At 48.3% G+C, this 22,739-nt stretch overlaps 2 protein-coding genes across 13 annotated transcripts; one reads left to right on the plus strand and one right to left on the minus strand.

Annotated features, from left to right (window-relative positions):
- Positions 1–572: 572 nt before the first annotated feature.
- CYB561A3 (cytochrome b561 family member A3) lies at positions 573–12,287 on the minus strand. 7 transcript variants are annotated; one of them, XM_027089919.1, is made up of 8 exons: positions 11,841–12,287; positions 11,456–11,513; positions 9,064–9,171; positions 7,341–7,539; positions 4,374–4,582; positions 3,565–3,719; positions 2,682–2,838; positions 573–1,521 (listed from the first exon to the last, which is right to left on the minus strand). In XM_027089919.1, exons 4-8 carry the CDS (start codon positions 7,522–7,524, stop codon positions 1,486–1,488), a joined length of 741 nt encoding a protein of 246 aa, XP_026945720.1. In that variant the 5' UTR covers positions 7,525–7,539; positions 9,064–9,171; positions 11,456–11,513; positions 11,841–12,287; the 3' UTR covers positions 573–1,485. The 7 variants fall into 7 exon arrangements, with proteins under 7 accessions (XP_026945720.1, XP_026945721.1, XP_026945717.1 ...); XM_027089920.1 differs by having other exon boundaries at positions 11,425–11,513; XM_027089916.1 differs by lacking the exon at positions 11,841–12,287 and adding an exon at positions 11,665–11,825.
- On the plus strand, positions 12,216–18,151 carry TMEM138 (transmembrane protein 138). Of its 6 annotated transcripts, none has more exons than XM_027089925.1 (5): positions 12,265–12,377; positions 13,965–14,229; positions 15,274–15,484; positions 16,792–16,867; positions 17,140–18,151. In XM_027089925.1, exons 2-5 carry the CDS (start codon positions 14,102–14,104, stop codon positions 17,250–17,252), a joined length of 528 nt encoding a protein of 175 aa, XP_026945726.1. In that variant the 5' UTR covers positions 12,265–12,377; positions 13,965–14,101; the 3' UTR covers positions 17,253–18,151. The 6 variants fall into 6 exon arrangements, with proteins under 6 accessions (XP_026945724.1, XP_026945726.1, XP_026945728.1 ...); XM_027089927.1 differs by having other exon boundaries at positions 12,267–12,377; positions 13,962–14,229; XM_027089926.1 differs by lacking the exon at positions 12,265–12,377 and adding an exon at positions 12,384–12,974 and having other exon boundaries at positions 13,962–14,229.
- Positions 18,152–22,739: the final 4,588 nt, after the last annotated feature.

Here is a 22,739-nt window from a genome sequence, read left to right on the forward strand (position 1 = left end):
CCGATACGTGCATCCAACCCCTTGAGTCGTCTGCTCTACCACCAGGTGGCCTCAGCTCATCACACTTGGAAGGGGGCCACCACTTACTTTGCCCAAACTTGGCTGCAGGCTTCCTCAGCCCCTCGGCTTCCCTATTTCTGCCCAGGGTCCCCTGTCCATCAGCCACACCACAGGTCCCTGAGCACAAGGCACAGTTATCAGTGTGCACAGATGCATACACCCAGCAGCTGGGAAGGAAACTGGCATCAGACACCTGGGCTGTGGATCCCAACTCTGCCACTTCCTGGCTGGGTGACCTTGGGACAAGTCACTTACCCTTTTTGAGTGTCGTGTTTCAGACTATGAAATAGGAAACATCTCCTTCCTTGTAAGATAATCAAGTGCTCAAGGGCCATTCACTAGTAAAGACACGCTCACGAACCAGGAGTCAACATGTGATTCTAAGACAGTCATGCGGTTCTCTGGTGTCTTCAGGTCTGCCCATTTCCGGGTCTGAGGGTCAGAACTAGCCCGAGGCTTTTGCAAGTTGCCCAGAGCTCAGTTAACCACAGTGTCATTTCAGCAGAGAAGGCTTTGATTCTTGAAAACACATTTAATGAAAATCAAGCTTCATAAGTGAAATGCCTACCCATGTGCAAAGAGGGGGAGCTGGTCCTATGACCAAGGTGCCCGGCAGTCATCCCAGTGGCTTCTGAGGGCTTCAGCCACTTGAGAAGTTCTGTCATGGTCCTCCTGCCAGCATCTGGCCACGTGGGGTGGGGTGGACAGTCAGCCTCATGGCCCCTGCCAGGGGGTAAGGCCCACTCGGGACCCCAGATGTCGTCATGCTGCTCGTCACCTAAGCACAGCAGTATGGAGCCTGGGACCTGGCAGGGCCTGTTTGGAGAGGGCAGTGCCAACACTTAGGAGAGGAGCAAGACGCCACCACAGTCTCGTTGGAAGAGCGGCGGCACATTCTGGCATCACAGCCGAGACTGGGTGTGCCACGCACGTAGCTATCGTGGGGGCAAGTGAGGCACTTGGACGCTCAGTGAGGAACGCCTCTGGAGGTGGCCTAGCTCCCAGGGCTCTGCTGGGTACAATGCACCATGACTCTGGCACGTTTCATGGCAAGCTGGAGAGTGAAAATAGCTGAGCAAGGGCCCTGCCGAGAGAGAGCAAGGTTGAACCTGCCCGGGGACAGGCAGGCAAGCCTGGACCCGATGAGGGAAAGGAAAGGAGGCTCGAGGCACCCCTGCTACTCCTCCGTGGGACAGGCTGTTCTTGGGAGAGCAGGTTACCAGGGCTCATAAGGCTGTCCGACAGCACATCAGTCATAGGGAAGGGCCGGGATCCAGGCCCCAGTTGCAGCAGCAGCTAGAAGGGCACATACAACGCACGCAGACACAGAATGCAGCGACGGGAAACAACAGCGATGGGCAGCCAGCTCCTCAGCTTCTCCTCTGCAGAAGCAGCTCTGCCATTCTCCCCTGTCCTTCCGTCGCGTCACCGTGTTCCCGCCCAGCCTCGTGTCCAGATGGGCTGGATGGAGGTAACAGAGCAGATGAAGCCTGGCCCGGCGCAGCGGCCTAAACTTCAAGGGAAAGCTGAGGAAGCATCGGCTCCCTCACTTTTCACGGTACGGACTGCACTTGATTCCCAGGTCATCTGAGCTCTCGGGGTTCTCTGCCACATCCCTAGGGGTGTGAGGGGAAATGAGCCTGACTTCACGCGAGCAGGAGCGGCGTGAGCAGCCAGGGCAAGGAGGGCCTGGGGTAAACGAACGACCTGAGAAGTCAATGCCAGGAAGAGGTGGAGAAGCCAAAGCCACCAAGGAAAGCATGTGGGCAGCAAGCTGTGGAGAGAGCAGGTCCACCTCGGAGATGAGGGGAGACTGGACGAGAGCCCTGCGGAGAGCAGAGCTTCTGAAGGAGTCCAGACCGCACCACCAACCACTCCTGGCAGCGCCTTCCTGCCTCACTCCCCGCCGTGCAACAGGGCCTGGAAAGACAGGCAGATGTACACAGGTTAATGGCATAACGTCAAAATGGCCCCTGACCTGCAGGAGTCACGCCAGGCCTGAGATGCTCAGACCCCAACCTGCAGGGCGAGTCCCAGCCCACGCCACCACACCTTTCAGAGAAGCTCCAAAGCCCCTCAGCCAATACACACCCCATCTCACCATGTCCCTCAGGTGCCTGCGTGGCCAAGAACAGGCAAAACGTGCTGCAAGCACTCAAGCCGTCACCAAGCAGCCGCTAGATACGCTCCCATCCCACTAGACGAGCCCTAAAGCCGGAGAAGTATAGATACGCTCCCATCCCACTAGACGAGCCCTAAAGCCGAAGAAGTAGAAATTACCGTACACCCTCATCATGCGCAAGCCCGTCCTCGGAGAAGACAAGGCTACACTTCCCCTCGTGAAACCACAGCAATCTGGGGAGGGGAGTAACCCCCACCCTCTCCCAGCGGACAGGCCCCCAGGAGCCTGAGCCCGAGCAGCTGCGCTTGCTGCAACGGCCAGGAGGTGCTGGGCTGCCACTGGTGCACCCCGTCAGCCAGCCTAACCCCACCTTCAAGCACCTTGGTTTCCCACCACGTTACTGGGTTGGTCTTCCTGGCAAAGCCCAAGTCTTTACTGGGTGACCCTTCCCTAGACCCGGCCCTACCCCAACCTGGAATGGGAGACCAAAACCCCATACCTGTCTTTCGGCCTGCATCCCCAGCTCTGGGCGTTTCCAAGACGAAGCCAGCAGGATATAGAGCACCAGCAGCCCGAAGACCACCACCAGCATCCCAGAGCAGTTGGCAAAGACAGCCTCACTGGGCAGCCTGGAGTATGAGTTGGTGCCGTTTCTCCTGAGGATGACGAAACAATGTGGGCGCTCAAGAAACTTTTCTACCTGCTTTTGCCCAATGCGAGACTCAGTGCCACTAACAGAGGATAAGAAAAGCTTCCCAGGACCTGCTGTGACCTGGAATATTAACATACTTTCCAAGTCTCTGCCATGACAAGTGTCTGCAGAATGCTTTTTCCCTGTGAGGAAGCTAAGCTCCCAGACGTGAAATGAACTTGCCCAGTTACATAACTAGGAAACGGCGCAGCCAAGACCTATACCCAGGTCTGACCTCAAATCTTGTTTGCTTTTCACTGCACCCCCACTACTTCAAAGAACGGAGAATGGGAGTGGTTAGGCATGCAGCCTCTAGTCCTAACACAAAGCTCTGCCACTTACTGGCTGTGTGCCCTTAGGTGCATTACTAACCTCTCTGTGCCTCTGTTCCCTAATGTATAAGTGGCAATGACAACAAATGTTGTAGGGCAGTTAGAGGATTAAATTTAAGATGTTTAGAATAGTTTCTGCCACAGAGTAGGTTCTAAATCATTTTGATGCTGGGTATTTGCTGACCAGTTTACCAATCTCAGCCTAAAGAAAGACCGATTCCATTAACCTTCCAGATCAGGAACAAGCCCCATCCCAAAAGCTTCCCTCCCTTGGATGGGTCCTATGATCATCGAGTGCATCTTCTGAAGACCCTGTTCCTCCCCCTCCACCTTAGAGTTGGGGGCGCCGTCCCACTCACAGACTGGAGAAAAGCTTCTCATTAATGCCGGAAATGACAGATGCAATGGCCAGAGAGAGGATGGAAGCTCCAAAGAAGACGTGGATGGGTTTAAGGAGGCTGCGCAGCCGCACGGACGCCCAGGGCAGCAGGAAGACCGCAAAGCCCAAGAACCACTGTGGACACAGGAAGTACTTGATTGTACTGTGTGTGACCAAAGGCACGCCAGGTCATCCCACCCACCAGTGCCTCCTACCCATCAGTGAACCCTTGCCCTTATCTCCCAGCTCAAACCTCCCACCAGGCATTGCCCCAGCACCACACCTAGCCTCCTCACTGGGGTCTGTTTGTCTTACACAAAGGAATGTAGGAATGTTACCTACATGAAATGCTTAGCTATCCCCAGTCTCCTGCAAACCCAGCCATCCTTGTTTGTCTCTGCTTCCTTCCTGTCCTGGCTCACAAAACTCATTTGTACAGGGCTGACATCAGAATACGGATACTACTTCTAGAATTGCTTCTGGTTCACAGAAAGGGGGGAGAGAAGAGGGCAGAAAAGATGATTTAGAGTCAGTGCGGTGCGTGCTGTGACAGAGTTAGCTTAGAGCGCTCCAGCACCACAGGTGGGCCGTGTGAGGGGTAAGAGCTGGAACAGGGTGAACTCGGGAACCACCAATCTTCCACAGCCCTTCAAACTGCCGATTCTACAGGATGTGCCCTGCAAGGCCGTCTCCAGGCAGTAAGCAGAGGGATATTTGGTGCTGATGCAAGTGAAGCCCCAACGAGAGCTGGCAGCTGTGGGAATCCAAAGGAGAACAGAGAGTACCCACCTGACAGGCGAAGAGGAAGACGGTGGTGATGCCCAGCCAGCTGTGCAGGGAGTAGAGATTGGGGATCTTTCTACGGCTGTGAAAGTCAAAGACGGCATGCAGCCCCAGTACAGTCAGGATGAAGGCCAGCAGGTGCATGGCTGCGTGGCCGAATTTCCAGGGCAGCTTGGGCCCTACCCATGACTGGGGCAGGCGGTAGACCAGTGATGCTGTAGGAGAGAGAGCAGTCCCTGGGCTCGGCCTCTTCCCCTGTGCTCACCCGTACATTAGGGGAATTACCCTGACGTGATCCCAGACAGCCTCCCAACAAAAGAAGGAAATGCTAGGACATCAGTATCAACTCCTCAGCATCTTCCATCCTTGCATCATTTCTGGTATAGCCATCAACCATGAAGCGGGGAGACAAGGACCATGACAAAAGGGAGGAGCCAGAGGAGGGACAAGCTAGGAGTCTGGGATCAGCAGATACCAACTACTCTACATAAAATAAACAGTGGGTCCCTACTGCAGAGCACAGGGAGCCATATTCAGTATCTTGTAATAAGCTATACTGGAAAGAAATCTGAAAATATATACATATATATGTGTATATACATATATATACACACACACACATATATATCTCTCTGAATCACTTTGCTGTACACCAGAAAACACAACTCTGTAAATCAACTATACTTCAATTTAAAAAAGGGGGGGGTGGGTAGAACAGGTTTCATGGACTTGCCATTCTGTCATAACAATAATAAATGCCACTTGTATGCAGTTTTACAGGTTGAAAAGCAATGTCACATCCATTATTTCATCTAACTGAATGAATTCTCACAACTGAAGTGAGTTGTCAAGGACACAGGCTTTAAGGTTAGATAACCGAGGTCCAACTCCAGGTTCTTCCTCTCAGCTATTTGGCATCTTCCTAAATCTCAGTTTCCTCATCTGTAAAATGGAGGCAACAATACAGCCCGCCTCACAAGCTTCCTGTAAGAACAAAAGTGGGAGGATGTATCCAAAGTACACGGGGTAAGCTGCTATTATCACCGTCATTATTCCCATTTTACAAGTGGCGAAAATGAGACTCACCTGGGCCCCAAGGCCTGCCTCTGAAGGCACAGGGCAAGGGGTCTGGCAGGAGTAAGGAGACCCCTCAGGTACGGCCCCGACTGTGTCACGGAGGCTCCAGCCCCCGCTCCCTAGAGCAAGGGCTGGCAGGCTGCCGCTCACAGGCCAGGTGCAGCCCGCTGCCGATTTTCGTGAATAAAGTGTTTTTACTCCATATGGCTAAGCGTCATTTATTGAAGAGAACGTCTTGCCCCGCAGCTCTGCAGAGCCGCCTTCCTCACTTGTCTATTCACTTATCACTACCACACTTTTTTTTTAATTGGAATACAGTTGATTTACAATGTTGTGTTAGTTCCAGGTGTACAGCGAAGTGAGTCAGTTATACATTTATATATACCTACTCTTTTTTAGATTCTTTTCCCATACAGGCCATTACAGAGTATCGAGCAGAGTTCCCTGTGCTATACAGTAGGTCCCACGCTGTCTTAATTACAGTAGCTTTATAATAAACCTGAATAGACGGGAGAGTAAGCCCTCCAACTTTGCTCTTTTTCAAAACCACCTTGACTAATCTTGGCCCTTTGCATTTCAAGATAATTCAGTCTGATTGTCAATTTTCACAAAAATAAGCACTGAGACCTTGGGGTTGAAATTAACCTACAAAACGATTTCAGGAGAATTTACATCTTTACAATGTTTAGTCTTCCAATCCACTTACACAGTAGTATATCCCTCCATTTATTTAGGGCTTCTTTAATTTCAATACAGTTTTATATTTTTCTCTGTAGAAACATTATATGGCTTTTGTCAGATTTATGCCTAGGTAATTAATGCTTATGGATGCTATTATCAAATTATATTTGATATTAAATAATACTTTAAATAACATTAATTTTAAAATTTGTACTTATTTTTTCCCAGTTTTATTGAGATATAACTGACATACAGCACTGCATAAGTTTGTGTAGAGCATAATGGTCTGCCTTACATACATCATGGAATGATTACCACAATAAGTTTAGTGAACATCCATCTTCTTATATAGATACAAAATTTTAAAAATAGACAAAAACTTTTTTCTTGTGATGACAACTCTTTGGATTTACTCTCTTAACAGCTTTCATATATAACATACAGCAGGGTTAACTGTATTTATCATGTTGTACATTACATCCCTAGTACTTATTTATCTTAAAACTGGAGGTTGGTACCTTTTGACTGCCTTCATCCAATTCCCCTTCCCCCCACCCCTGGTAACCATAAATCTGCTGTCTTTTACTATGAGTTTGTTTGTTTTTGGAGTATAATTGACCTACAGCACTATGTTACTTCCTGTTACAAAACACAGTCATTCAATATTTCTGTACATTTCAAAATGATCACCATGATAGGTCTAGCTATGATCATCACCATACAAAGATATTACATAATTACTGGCCACATTCCCTACACTGTACCTGTGCCTCATTTGTTTTGCAACTGGAAGTCCATACCTCTTGCTCTCCCTCACCTATTTCTCTCCCCACCCCCACCACTATAAATAAAGTTTTATCAGAACACAGCTACACGTTTCCGTGTTGTCTCTGGCTGCTCTCACAACACAGTAGCAGAGCTGAGTAGTCGCAACATAGATCATAGGGCTTGCAAAGCCTAAAATATTTACTGTCTGGCCTTTAACAGAAAAAGTTCGCCAACACCCGTCCAAGAGTATCCATGCAGCTACCCTTCTCAGATGCTCCCGTTCGCACGACTTCTTCCTCCACATGACACCTGGGCCCAAAAACAACCCACCCCACCCCACCCCCATAGCCCTGAACCCGACAGTAACAAAGGCCAGGATGGAGAGGGACAGCGCTGCCCTGTACGAGCCCGGGCCACACCATATCTCCTCTGCTGACCTGTACTCACCAGCACTGTAGAACACCACCATGCCTGTAACCATGAGCACCGGGTGCCAGTTGAACATGAGGATGGTACCATCCCAGGCGAAGCCACCTTGCCAGTACGATATCCAATAGATGGTGGAGAGGATGCACATCAAGCCCAGGGAGCACAGCGCCAAGACGGACAGATAAAACCATCCCACAGCCATTCTGATCAAGCACTCCTAGAGAAAGCGGAAATCACACGTCCCTGTTGGCTCAGGCGCACCCCACACGCAGGCTAAAGGAGGTAACACTGACCTTGCTCTTGGCCAAAAGGGTGGTTCCCCTGCTATCAGCCTGGGCACTGTCCCATGAAGCCTTGATGGCTGGGTGAACCCAATCTCTGGTTATGAACAATGAGTGAGGCCCCGCCCCAGCACCTGGCAGCATACAGTGCAGCCAGCTTGGGCCTAGGGCTGGCCCTGGAGAGAGGTCTCCTCTGCTGCGGCTCGATGCCAAGGCTCTAGATCCAGAGCCCTAGGATGCGTCTCCCCTCACAGGACCAGAAGGTAAAGAATTATAACCCCACTCCCCATGAAAAGAAAGGACAGAAATCAAAATCCAGGCTAGATCACACAAATGCCCAGGGCTTCAGTTCTAACGTAAGGAGACAAAAATCACAATCTTCACACTACTATTAGGCCACTTGGGAGAAAGTGCTATAGGATCCCACTTCTGCAGCAAAGTTCTTCCCCAGACTGTGACCTCTATGGGCTAATCCTCCCATTGGGAGGTAAGGTGGGGTCTTCAGAGTCCCCATTCGCCACACCTTTAATCGAGCAAAAGCCCCCAGCTGTCTCCAGACCTGAAACTTCTGCTTTCTCTTCTCTGGGGAAAGTCCAGAGGAGAAAAGAGGAAGCAAGAACTCATGATCTAGAAAGCAAGAGTTTATCTTGAGGTTCCCACGTGTACCTGATAAACTTAGAAACCAACCCGGGTTTCAGGCATGGTGAATGCCTAGCCCCCTAAGCAGCTGCTCTTAAAATTTATTTATTTATTTATTTTTGGCTGTTTTGGGTCTTCGTTTCTGTGCGAGGGCTTTCTCCAGATACGGCAAGCGGGGGCCACTCTTCATCACGGTGCGCGGGCCTCTCACTATCGCGGCTTCTCCAGACGCGCAGGCTCAGTAGTTGTGGCTCACGGGCCCAGTTGCTCCGCAGCATGTGGGATCTTCCCAGACCAGGGCTCGAACCCGTGTCCCCCGCACTGGCAGGCAGATTCTCAACCACTGCACCACCAGGGAAGCCCAGCAGCTGCTCTTAAAAGCCAGGCTGGGCTTCCCTGGTGGCGCAGTGGTTGAGAGTCCACCTGCCGATGCAGGGGACGCGGGTTCGTGCCCCGGTCTGGGAAGATCCCACATGCCGCGGAGCGGCTGGGCCCGTGAGCCATGGCCGCTGAGCCTGCGCGTCTGGAGCCTGTGCTCTGCAACGGGAGAGGCCACAGCAGTGAGAGGCCCGCGTACAGCAAAAAAAAAAAAAAAAAAAACAGGCAAGTGGGCGTGAGTTGGCAGGCAGTCTGCAAAGCCACAGGACACATGCTTTTAGCATGGGCACAGCTCTCAAGGCAGGCACACTGCCCCGTGGACTCAGGCCAAGAAGCTGACACAGTGGCTTCCTGCAGTTGAGGTCCCTCAATCTGAACCAGCTAACAGAGAAGAGGCCCCTAAAATCAAGAACTCCCAAGAAGATAAAACACTTGACCCTCACCTTTATACCTACTGGCAGGCTGACAGAGTGGTGGCCTGGACTCCAATTCTTATGCTCTGAGGCTCCTTAAGCAACTCACTTAACATTTGTAGGACTCAGTCTTCTCATCTGAAAGAAAACCATGGCAATAGGATATAACTTACTGAAAGGCAGCTCTGAGCAGACACCACACCAGAACCTTACACACATGATCCCATCTACTCATCTTGACAACCCCGTGTGGAGTTATCCCCATTTTATAGATGAGGAAACTAAGGCTCAGACAGACTAAATAGGACCCAGTAAGTGGGCAGGGAGTTTCAAACCCTTGTCTATTCGGTTTCAAAGCCCATGTTTTTAATTTGACCACAGGTTGTCAGAGAGTCGAGAAAATGTATGTAAGGACATTGTGAGAGTACAGTATTATAATTTTCTTAGTATTGTTACAGCATTTCATCCTAACGACTAACAAAAACCTCAAGCTCGTGGCCCCCATGGCTGCCCAGGCCTCTCAGTGTCCCCAATTCCATGTCGTGCCAGCTCTCTCCATGCCAGGTGTCCACCTAACCACAAACAGATGCTAAGCTGTCACAAAGAGATCCAAGGTGGCAGTAATCTCTGAGAAAGTAAGATCTGAGGTCTGGGGGAAAAAATAAGCTTCCAGGAGGTTGGAGAGAGAAAACCATGCCACCTGATTTCTAGAAGCTTTCTACCTTAGCTACTGAGCTCAGAGATTTGCTACCCAGCCTCAAGAGTTATCCCCTTAGTTCCTGTAAGGGCAGCAGAAGTTTCAGGTCACCAGAGGTTCAATCATCCCCCCAGTGAAGTGTCAGCACAAAGGAGCTCTCGGTCAGCAGGCTCCATCCACTGAATAATATCTACTTTTTTTCCCCCTCCCTTTGTAAGAGGAAAAAAGAAAATATAATCCAAAAGGGATCACATCTACCCCCCTAGAAGAGGTCCTGGATTACTGCTCTGGGACAGACTTGGAAAAGACAATGGGGACACTTCCCTAACAGACGGCTGGAATGTTTTACCAACAGTACACAGCCGAGCCCTCCCTCTGCTCGAAATAGAGAACAAAAGGAGAGAAAAAGGAAGAATGCAGTGAAAATTGCAATCCAAATGCTAAGAATATCCTCTCATTTATTCCAAGAGAACAGGATGTGCTAAGATTTCAGGATGTGCCCACCAGTCCTATTCTGCCCTCACTTGTAGAGACGCATTCTAAGACAAAAGTCGGCAAACTCCTGTAAAGGGCCAGAATGGTAAATATTTTAGATTTATCAGGCCATACGGTTTGTCACAACTATGTCATCAACTCTGCTGATGTATTGCAAGAGCAATCATAAATAATACCTTCACAAATGAACATGAGCTATGTTCAGAAAAACTTTATTTATGGACAAAGAAATTTCAGTTTTTATATCATTTCCACATGTCACAAAATATCATTTTCTTTTTTTTTTTTTCAATCATTGAAAAATGTAAAAACCATTTAGGCCAGCCAGATTTGGCCTGTGGGTCATGTTTGTTGACCCTGATCTAAGGAGTCTACTCTCCAACCTAATATACTTCTCAATCCCTTAGCAAAAAGGATTCTCCCAGGCTGCACTAAAACAGATCAGGCCCTGGTGTAGGAAATGGGTATATCCTACTTGGCCCTAGCCTTAGGAAAAGGCTCTATTCCAAACCCTTTCACAATTATTTAGAAGTGCAAATAGATGAAGGAACAGGAAGTCTGTTTGTTGCTCCCACTTCTCAGATGAATGGTGCGGGCTTTAGGAATCCTGAGAACCAGATTTAGGGCTCAAGTCCTGAACTCTTATCTTACGGATCAAAAATATTCGGGCCCAGGGCTTCCCTGGTGGCGCAGCGGTTGAGAGTCCACCTGCCGATGCAGGGGACGCGGGTTTGTGCCCCGGTCCGGGAAGATCCCACATGCCGCGGAGCGGCTGGGCCCGTGAGCCATGGCCGCTGAGCCTGCGCGTCCGGAGCCTGTGTCCCGCAACGGGAGGGGTCGCAACAGTGAGGGGCCCGCGTACCGCAAAAAAAAAAAAAAAAAATTCGGGCCCAAAGAAGGAAAGTGACTTGGCCACGGTGAGTGGCCGAGCTGGTACAAGGCTCCAGGTTCACTCCCCCTGTGCTCCAAGGACTCCTCACTTCCAAACGCAGCTTCGTAGTCAGAGACTCAGGAGTGAGGGACCCTAAATTCCACTCAGGAGGTAGATAAGCAAGGCCCTCCTTAGCACCTGAGTGATTACAGCCCCGCCCTTCGTACGGCCTCTGGTCGGCCTCAGGTGTCCAGAGTAGGGTTCCAGGAACCCGGGGACCGATCCCTGACTCCTCCGCCGGGACCAAGATCCCTTGGTCCCAGCTAACCTTGGGTGCAAATTAAGGCGAGGGGCTCCACCTGCTGACTGCGACTTCCGAAGAGCTTCTGTGCTTTCCAAAGAGCTTCCTTCCACCACCTGTGTAAGTTAAGGGCACAGAGAACGATGTCCATTTCGTAAAAGAGAAAACTGAGGCCGAGCGAGGGGTCCCGACAGCGCGAAGCGAGGCAGTAGCAGAGCCAGCACTCGAACCCAGGTCCCTGAACTCCCAGCCCGGGCTCTTTCTCACCCCCGAACCACAGTGGAACGCAGGGGTACTGGGGTCTCCGAGACCCGCCTCTTGCCACCCGGCGCCGGACCCGCAGCTCCCGAGGCTCCTGGGAGATGGAGTGAGAGACTCTCAAGAACTCCCGCTATCACCAGTCACAGCCGCTCTACAGCCAACTGGCGGGGCCGCTCTGTCACCTTAAAGGCTTGTAGCACTTCCGGTCGCGCGCGCTCCGCGCGCGCGGCCGCCTGGGAAATGAAGTCCAGAGCCGCGGGGTGGCCGGCAGACAAGGTGCTGACACTAACTCCAGTTCCTCCACGGGCGTTTCTTCCCCAAGCCCGGGCTTCCAGGGACCAGGAACGCCGTCACGGATCGGTCCTGTCCCTCACCCCCACCCCCTCGATTCCGTGGAAGCGGAAATGTTCGGGCCGATGCGAAGCCTCTGGCCAGGGGCTGGCCCTCGGCAAGGCCGCACGCGGGGTGGGCGGGAGGCCTTGGCCCGCAGCTGGGAGCCCTGGAACAGGGCGCAGCGACGCTGAGAGAGGGGCGGGCCCAGGAATGCGGGGGCCGAAACATGGCGACCGAGCGGGCCAAAGAGCGGGGAGAAAAAGCCGAGGACAAGAGGGTAGCACGGCGCAGACGGAGCCCGCGTCACCCATCTACTTCCGGAATTTAAAACCGGTTTCCGGAAGCCAGGACGGTGTCCCCGTGACAACCGACGTTGGGCCTTCTAGGTGAGAACGCTGAGGAGGAGTGGGTAAAGTGGCCAGAAGTCGGAATTTTGTTAATTGCTTTGGTTTTGGTTTTTTGCTAAGGCAGCCCTATTTTAAAGTGGATTAGGAAGGGTGAGGAAAATTACTCAGGGGACAGAGAGAACGCGGCAGATAGCGGTGGACAAACCGTGAAGACCGCTTCATTACCTTGGGAATCACCGCTGCCCTAACCCGACGTGAGGGTCATCCTTCCCGTAGAGATGGCGGTGGGCGGCTCTATATAACGGATCCTCACAGCAGCCTTCTGTGGTGGCCTGTGAAGTAGTAGTTAAGAGCACGGGCTTTGTTTTCACACCTAGTTGTGAATCCTGGCTCTGCTCACCTGCAACATGGAGGAACGACTTGAACTCTGACCCTGTGTCCTTGCCTGTAGAATGAGGATAATTCTTGCCCACCTTGCAGAGTAGTTGCGAAGATTAAAGGAAATTGTCTTGGTTGACAAATTTATCATGGTGTCGGTATGTAGCTGGTAGCTATCGATATTATTTGATGAATAAGGAGACTCGGTTCAGAGAAAAGCACCTTCGTACATCCACTAAAGTGGGACTTCTCCATCAGGTGAGGTGGACGAGGTTCCGTAGCTTCTCAGAGCCTCTGTGTAAAGTGGGGTAATAAGCGTAAGAACTGCTGCTTCTCAAGATGGGTGTAGGATAAAATAAGGAAATGAATATGAAGAGTTTGTAAACCGTAACATTTTACCGATATGAATTTAATCGTTCTGTAACACTTCGAAGCATTTGAAATTTGTTCATAGATTTGATCCAGCTGGAGGGGGTCACAGGACACCCCCAAAGCAGCTTCTGGGTCTTGGAATAAATGAAAATAAAAGCCCAGCTCCCCTTACCTGGTGCCACTGTGTTGCTACCATAACCGTAAACGTTAGGAGAGCACTGTTTCCTCTCAGCTTTTTCTGCCTGCACCACTTCCCGCTTCTCCTATGCCAGCATTTGTTTTTCCCATGTAGTTACATATAAACCTGTCAGTTATGTGAGAGGCAGCTTTGTGCAGTAGTTAAGAGCACAGACTCTGGACCAAGACTGCCTAGATCTGAATGCTAGCTCTGCTACTTATTAGCAATGTGAACTTGGACAAGTTATTTTACCTCCCTGGGCCTCAATTGTCCCCTCTGTAAAATGGGGAGATTAATAGTGTGTCTTCTACCTCAAGGGTTATTGAGAGATTTAAGTAACGTTAGCACTTAGAATTGTAAGCAATATTGTAAGTGATATACAAAGGTTTTGCTGCTGCAGTTAGTAATAGAATTAGTATTGTTACATGACCAGACAGTCACTGTGTGTAGTATCCCTAGATTCCTTTGGACTCAAAACAGCTGTACATCTAGAGGGTTCCAGTCATGGAAAAAGGTTTGAGGGGGAGGGTCCCTGGAAGGAGTGACTAGTTGGGGTTTTTCTGTTGTTGTTGGTTTTGTTCGTTGATGTTTCGCAAGCACCTAGAATGGTGCCTGGTACATAATAAGTCCTCGGTAAATATGTATTAATGAATTTCTAACCTCCTTTTTTTTTTTTTTTTTTTTTTTTGCATCAGTAGGCCCTTGTCTGAGAGCAAGGGAAACAGCTCTGATTCTGAGGAACTGTAGCTTCTCCCTCAGTGCCTGGGAGAGTACTAGGACTGCTTTCTGGGAACTGTGGAATGTGCCCTTGGGGGCCCAAGATAGCAGAAGGAAGATGCTCCAGACCAGTAACTATAGCCTGGTGCTCTCCCTGCAGTTCCTGCTGCTGTCCTATGACCTCTTTGTCAATTCCTTCTCGGAGCTACTCCGAATGGCTCCCGTCATACAGCTGGTGCTCTTCATGTAAGTTCAGTGGGTGGGACAGCTCAACCCAAGCAGTCTGAAGTCCCCGACAATCATAATTTAGCATTTTAAAGTTATTAATAGAGAAATATCAGGGAGAATAAAATTGCACTTTGTCCTGGGTACTCCATGGTCCATAGACATGTCATGGTCCATAGACATGGGCCTGTTTTGATATACTTCTTCTAACAAGGGTTTGGGACACAGGGAGCAGTGCACATTGAAAATGAGGGCCAGATTGCTGACACTGTCATTTTCTCTATCTTCGAGTAGAAATATTGTCTTACGGTGCCATGAAAGAGGGTTACAAAATGTCAAGTAGGGCTTCCCTGGTGGCGCAGTGGTTGAGAGTCCACCTGCCGATGCAGGGGACACGGGTTCGTGCCCCGGTCCGGGAAGATCCCACATGCCGCAGAGCGACTGGGCCCGTGAGCCGTGGCCGCTGAGCCTGCGCGTCCGGAGCCTGTGCTCCACAACGGGAGAGACCACAATAGTGAGAGGCCCGCGTATCGCAAAAAAAAAAAAAAAAAAAAAAAAAAAAGGTAATTTCAAATAGTAATAAATGTTATACAATGGATATAAGGTACCTGGGGTGGGGAGGGAAAGACTACTTTAGGTAGTGGGGTGAAAGAAAAGTCTTTTTGAAGAGGGGACATTTGCACTGAGACATGAGACATGAATGGCACTAAGGCAGCCAGGCGTGCACAGATGAGGGAAGGTGCATTGCTGTCTTGCTAGAGGAAAACGTCTGACAGGACCAGGTTATGTGACAGACAGGGCTGGCATTTTCTGGATACAGGGAGGAAACTAGCTGCTTCTCACAGGTGCCTGGGAGCTTTGTTGAGTGGGGAGTGTCAGCAGGAAAGCCTTGTCCATAGACTGCCACTCAACTGATGGGGCCAGCGGGTAGTTTTAGCTTCGTGTCATTTGGGGTCCAAAACCCAAACTACCTCTGGGGGGGTTTCAGAGGACTATATATAACAAGGAAGGACAGACTCCATGGTGTCCCTTAGGACTCAGGGCTGGCTCTTGGGTCCTCCCCAGGCCTCCATTTGGCCGTCCTTTTGTTTTCTGTGTCTGCAGCATCCAGGATATTGCAGTCCTCTTCAACATCATCATCATTTTCCTCATGTTCTTCAACACCTTCATCTTCCAGGCTGGCCTCGTCAACCTCCTCTTCCATAAGTTCAAAGGGACCATCATCCTGACAGCTGTGTACTTCACTCTCAGCATCTCCCTTCATGTCTGGGTCATGGTAAGAGTGAGGCTCTGAATCCTTAAAGGGCTAGGAATGTTTTTCTGTGGGAACCCAGAATCTCTGGATGTTTATATCTCACAGAGTCCTTGATAAGAAACAGATGAAATGAATGTGGTCCAGCCTGAAGCTGGACACATGAGAATTTCATAAGGCACTTTTATCTAACCTTATATGTTGAAGAACAGCCTTATCCAAGAGTCCAGGGACACTTCTGGAACATTCAATTCACTTTTGCCCCAAAAGGCCTGCCAGGGCTAAAACAGGAAGTTGAATCTGTTTCATCGTTAGCTGTTTGGGCGGGTGAGTGTTGGTACAGCATATTCTTAGGCATCAGTGTCCCGTGGGAAATAGGCAGGCGTGCCGCTGGCCCTTCAATGCTGCCTGCCCTCTGACGCATCCCCATCACTTACACTAGGAAAACCGACCCCCAAGATGCCTCCCTTTGGTTCTAACATAGGCCTCAGAGCAGATCTAGTTTTCATGGTTTCAGATTTGTTTTTTTGTTGTTGTTGTTTTGGCCACATGGCATGGCTTGGTGGGATCTTAGTTCCCTGAGCAGGGATTGAACCCCTGCCCCCTGCAGTGGAAGCACGGAGTCCTAACCACTGGACCGCCAGGGAATTCCCTCAGATTTCTTCTGCTTCACAAATTCTTCCATCCCTTTGGGTATTTCATGTGCTTCTCATGTACTCATTTTATGGAACATATTAAAACCTCAGGGTTCTCTAGTCATTTCTTTACTAAAGGTGCCTTCTCAGACCAAACGTCCCGTTAGGTTGCCCTTGTGATTCCACAGAGAGAACTAGAGCTCACAGGGAAGAAGCAGAGCAGTGCCGAAATCTCAAGGTGCTTCCCGGAGAGGATTGTCTCTGCTCTGGTTCCTGGAGCCAAAATAGTCCTGGCTTTGTACTGTGAAGCTGTTAATCTGATTAAACCCTGAGTGTACCAAGCCTTTATCTGACAGGAACTGAGCCTGAGATTTCCAAGGCAAGACAGTGACCATGCTGAACTCCTGAGATGATGTGTATCATTTCTCCTCGGCAAAGGCTACGGGATGAAATGGAATAAATGGCTTAGTTCAAACTTCCTCCCTCAGAGTTACAAGAATTTTCCCTCTGTAGCAAAAAAAAAAAAAGGGAACTTGAAGTTCCTTTGAAAAGCACTCCTCGGGCTTGTGGAAAGAAAGAACGGGGGTGCATTAGCCTGATATTAAACCAGGTGGCATCTCTGCAGCTAACCAAGTTGGAGATGTGAGGGCCTCATCTAGCCGTTCACATTTCTCTGTGTGCTCATATCTCCTTCAGAACTTACGCTGGAAAAACTCCAACCGCTTTGTCTGGACAGATGGACTTCAAACGTTATTTGTATTCCAGAGACTAGGTAAGGACCAGAGCATCCTCAGGCCTCACTTTGGTCCCACCTGTGGCTCTGGCAGCCAGGGCCTTGATCCTGGCTTCCCAGCCCATCACAAGCAGCGTGGGATGAGTGGGACAGCCACACCAAGAGCAGGAGAGACCACTGCCCTCTGCCCTTCCTGGGAGTCACTGGGAAATCATGAGGCAGGGCCCCTCAGCCTCGTCCGGTTATGTTCTTACCCTGAAACAAATACTCAGGAGCATCCCTGAGGCTTCTTTTCTGTTTATTATCCGCAGCGGCAGTGTTATACTGTTACTTCTACAAACAGACAGCTGTGAGACTGGGTGATCCTCGCTTCTATCAGGACTCCTTATGGCTGCGCAAGGAGTTCATGCAAGTCCGAAGGTGACCGCTTCTTGTCACACTGATGGATGCCTTTCCTTCCTGACAGAAGCCACATTTGGGGCTCTGCAGAGGGGATGGTCAGCCCTGTGCACTAGGAAGCAGCTTGACATTTCTAGGACAGGCCCAGGCCAGTTGTGTTCAGCAGTTGAGAAGGAAGCTCCTCCCTCTAGCAAATGAAAGTGTTCCCTAATACAGACTCCCGTACATCATCCCTTCCCGGCCTCCTGCCGCAGTTCTGCCCCCTTTCCTTTCCTGTTCTCTACCCCTCTTCCTCACAGAGGGCTCTGTGGCTTTATCCTGGGGAAGCTTTCCACTGAGCCCAGTACAGGAGGAACTCCCAGCCCCTGTTCCGTTTGCACTACACACTGATGACTGAAGGATGCAAAGTGACTTTTCTGGGCTCCTGACTGATCACACCTCAGACATTTAGATTTTATACGCAAGGTACTTTTTCTACATTTTATAAATAGGAAGTAAATTCTTTACCATAAATGATGGAGTCTCTGCCTCGCTAGATCTCTTCGTGGTTAAGAGACATGCCAAGTCCTAGCCTTAGCATCTACTTGGTCCAGTGGCAGATGGAGCCACAGAGCAAATACGGATATTTACTGAATCCCACTGTGAGGACAAGGTGAAATTCGGGATGTAATTTGATGCCCCACCCCCATCCCTGGAGTTCCAGACTTCTGTGTTTTATTCAGTCTCTCCCCCTGTCAGAGCCCTAAATTGCCTTCAGAAGAGTAAAAAGGTTCCCTAGACTCTTTTGGCAAAAGAAAAGTTTGTGTGCCCATAGTATCAGTTTTCTACTGCCAGAATAATGTTGTGTAACAGACCCAGCACCAACCTTCAGTGGCATGTAACAATAAACAGTTCCATGGCTCTTGAGTCTTGGGGTTCAGCTGATCTGTCTGGGTTTGGGTAATTTTTGCTGGGCTTGCACATGTGTCTGTGGTCAGCTGTGGGTCAGCCAGGCAGGTGTGATGATCTTGAGATCCTTGATTCTTGGCTAACTTAGGCTGGCCTCAGCTGGACTGACTCTGCTTCACATGACTTATCCTCCAGCAGACTTGCCTGGGTCTGTTTATAGACAGTGGCAGGGGAGCAGGAGAACAAGCCCTAGGGTGCAATCCCATTTCAAGCCTCTACTTGTATTGTGTCTCCAGACTCCCATAGGTCAAAGCAAGTCATGTGACTGAGCCCAGTGTCTGGGAAAGTGCTACAAAGTTTCCTGGCAAAAGACATGGATACCAAAAAAAAAAAAGGACATGGATACAGAGAGGGCCATTAATTCAGTCAGTCTACCCCCCGCCCCAGAAAGTTGCTCTGTGAAACTCATTATTTGGAGATACTCTAGCCCAGGAGTTAGCAAACTTTCTGTAAAAGGCCAAATAGTAAATATTTTAGATTTTGAGGGCTGTGTGGCCTCTGTTGCAATTACTCAACTCCGACATCTTGTAGCATGAAAGCAGCCAGAGATGATACATAAATGAATGACCTATGTCACAAAATATTTTTCTTTTGTTTTTTTTTTCAACCATGTGAATATGTAAATTTAATCTTAACTTGAGGACCACATAAAACAGGCTAGATTTGCCCCCAGGCCATAGTATGCTGACCCCTGGTTTAGAAGGCTGGAATTAAGTTCTGGGGAAAGAGAGACTAGTTAATCAGCCATGCTGTCCAGATTTATCAGATATTTTTTTAAAAAGGTACAGTGTTCAAAGAAAATACCTAAGATCCCATATCCTATAATTGGAAGAAGCGATCTAAAAAGTCCTAACAAAGCTACTGTCTATACTTAACTATACCTTCATCTGTACAAAAAAATGACAATAGCCCAATTTTTAAAATATTTTCATAAAAGCTCTTAATAGGAATATTATAATCCCCTTTGTTCATCACAATCCCTGAAAGGCAATTTTCTGTGTCCCAGAAGGAATCAGGGCTAGGCCGTCCTCTGTAGTCTGCAGCTAGTGAGTACAAGCAAGTGCCTGTTTCCTCACTCACGGTATAAATGGAACTTTGTGGCCCCAGGAGTCTCGGGGCAGGGGTGGTGTTCCTTCCTTCCTCTCTCCTCCCTCCCTCTCTTCCTTTCTTTCTTTTCCTTAATAGTTAATACATTCATGTGATACAAAATTCAAGTTATAAAAAGTTTTATGCAGTTATTCTTCCCACGGCTGTATCTCAACCACCGGGTTCCTTCTCCCTCCCCTCCCTGACAAGCTACATCTACCCAACATACCTCTTACAGACAACAGAACATTTCAGAAACATTTTTACAAAAGGAAAAACTTGCCATATCCAACCCCAGTTATTTATTTCAAATCTTGGACAGTATGTATTCATATTCTATACACAGTTGTGATTATGGGGAATAAGCCATAACATAGTTTGCTTTTTTTTTCACTTAGCAGTAGGAGTATATTTTTAAGTTGTGATATAAATTGACTGCTTGGGGACAGTCAGTTTTCAAAGATCAGAGGAAGAAAATAAACACTTTAAAAGTGCTTAGAGACTTCTAGTAGCATGGAGTTGCTTCTGGCTGCCCAATGCTCTACTCGAGAACTAGAAAAACCAGATAAAATATAAAAATTGTCTTTATAAAAGGCCTTAGAGAATTCCTGAAAGAAAGAGGATTAAAGGGCCTAAATTTTTGAAGTAGAGCGAATCATAGAGACGTGAGCTGACAGTTTGCAGCACATTTTCCTGTGGGAGCATTTGCTGACTCGGGGTTTGAGCAAGAGGCTGAGAATCCAAGCATGGCCCAGACAAGAGGGTTGCAGCCGGGGACCAGAGAAGCCAGCTGAGCTTAGTGCTCTCGTGACACTGGAGGAGCAAAGCTGGGGACTGGAAGAGCCTTAAAAACAACACATTTTCTGTTCAAGATACTTAACAAATTCTGAAGCTGTGTAGGGCCAGAGGCTATGGAAAGCTAAGCCTCAGACCTCTGAAAAGCAGAATCGAATTTTTGGCACACTTATTGTGCTGATGATTAGAATTCAGAACCCACCGGGGGAGGGGACTGGTGAACACACAGGGCTTTCAGTTGCAGGCTCAGGGGGGCTCCTTAATAGGAGCAAGGTGAAACAGGTAGACTGAGGCTTATCATACTCACAATGTAGCCACAGACCATGTAGTCCCTGAGTGGGTTAAGGTGATCGGCCCCCATTCCATTTGCGTAGCAGAGGAAAGAGTGGAAGAAAAAACATCTAGAGATGCTCTAATTTTTTTATACACAATTTCTGGATCTACTAGCAAGTCAAGAGATATTATTTAAAACCATAGCAAAAGTAGAAAATAGAAACAGGTGAGCCAGATATTGGAGAAAGTTGACAAGGAGTTTAAACTATGATTGATATGCTCAAGGAATAGAGGGAAATATGAAGGAAATAGATTAAATATTTAAACTACACCTAGGGACTTCTAATAATGGCTAAGATGCTTGGGAATGACCCCTCCACAAACAACAACTGTAAAACCTGGACATAATACGAAAAACAGCTACTACAGACACTGGAGAATGAAGGGAAGCAGAAAGTTTGGTGGGGAGTTCACACTCAGAAGAGGATTGTGCAGAGAAAGCTCCCTGTTTTTGCTGCTTGTAACTTAGCAGCTGACAAAGTGGTAGGTACAATAGGCTGGTGGAAAATCACAGTTCGAGTACTGAGCCAGGGCAGCTGAAGCCCCTGGAGGGAAAGATGGGAGTCTCAGAAGGGAAGAGCCAGAGAGAGGACAGTCCCCAAGTTCTGTCTGCCCACATCTCTGCCCAAACTCTGGACCACAAATGAGCCAATCAGACTCAAGGCAGCTCAGCTAAAGACTGAACATCTAAACTAAGATTGGAGCTGCCACCCCGTAAGTGTGATTTGCACTGTATACCCACCCAAGCTAATTGCCTAATAAAAGAACCATCACTCTTTGGAGACAAATAATAGAAACCAGAGTCTCCACAGTTTAACATTGAAAACTGACACCAACACTGAGGTGATCCAGATACTGGAATTAACATACCAGGTTATTAAAGCAGCAATGAAAGTATGTTCTCAGTGAGTAAGAAGATAGGCAAGCTACCTACCTGAGCATAGAAACAAATGACTTGAAAGATAGAAACGCCGGAAATAAAAGTCACAGTAACTGAAAATTTTTAAATTAAATGGATGGATTTAACAGCAAAAGAGGTGATTACAGAATGGGTCAATGAACTAGAAGATAAACCAATAGAAATTACCCATGCTGTAGGACAAAGGAAAAAAGGATTTTTAAAAAAGACTCACAGACCAGTTAGATAAGGTCAAACAGTCTGACAGATATGTGATTGGAGTCCTAGGAAGAGAGCAGAAAAAAATATAAAAAACAGTCAAAACTTTCCCAAATTTGATGAAAGAAATTTACAGATTTTAGATACTCCACAAAGCCACCTTGAATAACACCGAAAGGCCACATCTAGGAACGTGATCCTCAAAATTACTGAAAGCTAAAGATGAAGAGCAAATCTTGAAAGCAAGAGAAAATCAACACACCACATACAGAGGAACAACCATTAACAGCTGCCTTCTCACCGGAAATCAGAGGCCAGAGGACAGTGTAACAACATCTCTAAAATGCTACAAGAAAACGAAGGTCAACTCAGAAATCTAAATTTACCAAAAATGTACTTCAAGAAAGAAGTTGAAATAAAGACGTTTTCAGATAAAACTAAGAGAATTCATTGCCAACAATCCTACGCTGTAAGAAATGTTAAAGGGGTTATTTGGCTTGAAGGGGAGTGATAACAGAGGGAAACTCAGATCCTCAGAAAGAGATGGAGCACATCAGAAATAGTATCTGAGTAAATATAAAGACTATTTTTAAATGTTTTTCCTATTAATTTTTTTATAATACATATGAATATAAGATGCAAATTTTTTTTCAAGTACACAGAATATTCGGTATAAGCCGCATGCTGAGCCATGAAACAATTCTCAGTACATTTAAAGGAATAAATTAAAAGGATAAAGAGTATGTTCTTTGACAATGGAATTGAGTTAGAAATTAGTAACAATAAGATAGCTCGGTGGTTCAGTCGAAGTCCAATCAGGAGATAGAACCACCCAGTAATTTAAACATGGCAGGGTTAATATATAGAATCATTAAATTATAAGAGGAGAACTATAAAGATGTAAAGAGAACTCTAAAAGGGTTCCTGAGGGCTGAGGACAAACCATAGGTCCCCCACCCCCAAGGCTGGGGTTCAGACCTCATGGCAGCCTACTGGGTGGTGGACAGGTTCACTGGTTTGCCCAGGCCAGAGCTGGTTCACAGTTGCCAGGCAAGAAACAACCCTCGAGGACACAGGCAAGCGTAGGGACACAACCTACAGGCACCAAGCCCAGAGCACACAGTTTCCACATAGGGAGGATCCCAGGAGACAACCCTCCAGGGCACAGATGAGCCAAGGCTGTTGGGCAGGTGCACCAAAAGAGTTGGAGTGCCCTGTGTGCGCAAGGCCTGG

Source organism: Aethalodelphis obliquidens, unplaced genomic scaffold, assembly GCF_003676395.1.
Source record: "Aethalodelphis obliquidens isolate GAN/ISIS:26980383/991018 unplaced genomic scaffold, ASM367639v1 scaffold69, whole genome shotgun sequence".
NCBI lineage: Eukaryota > Metazoa > Chordata > Mammalia > Artiodactyla > Delphinidae > Aethalodelphis > Aethalodelphis obliquidens.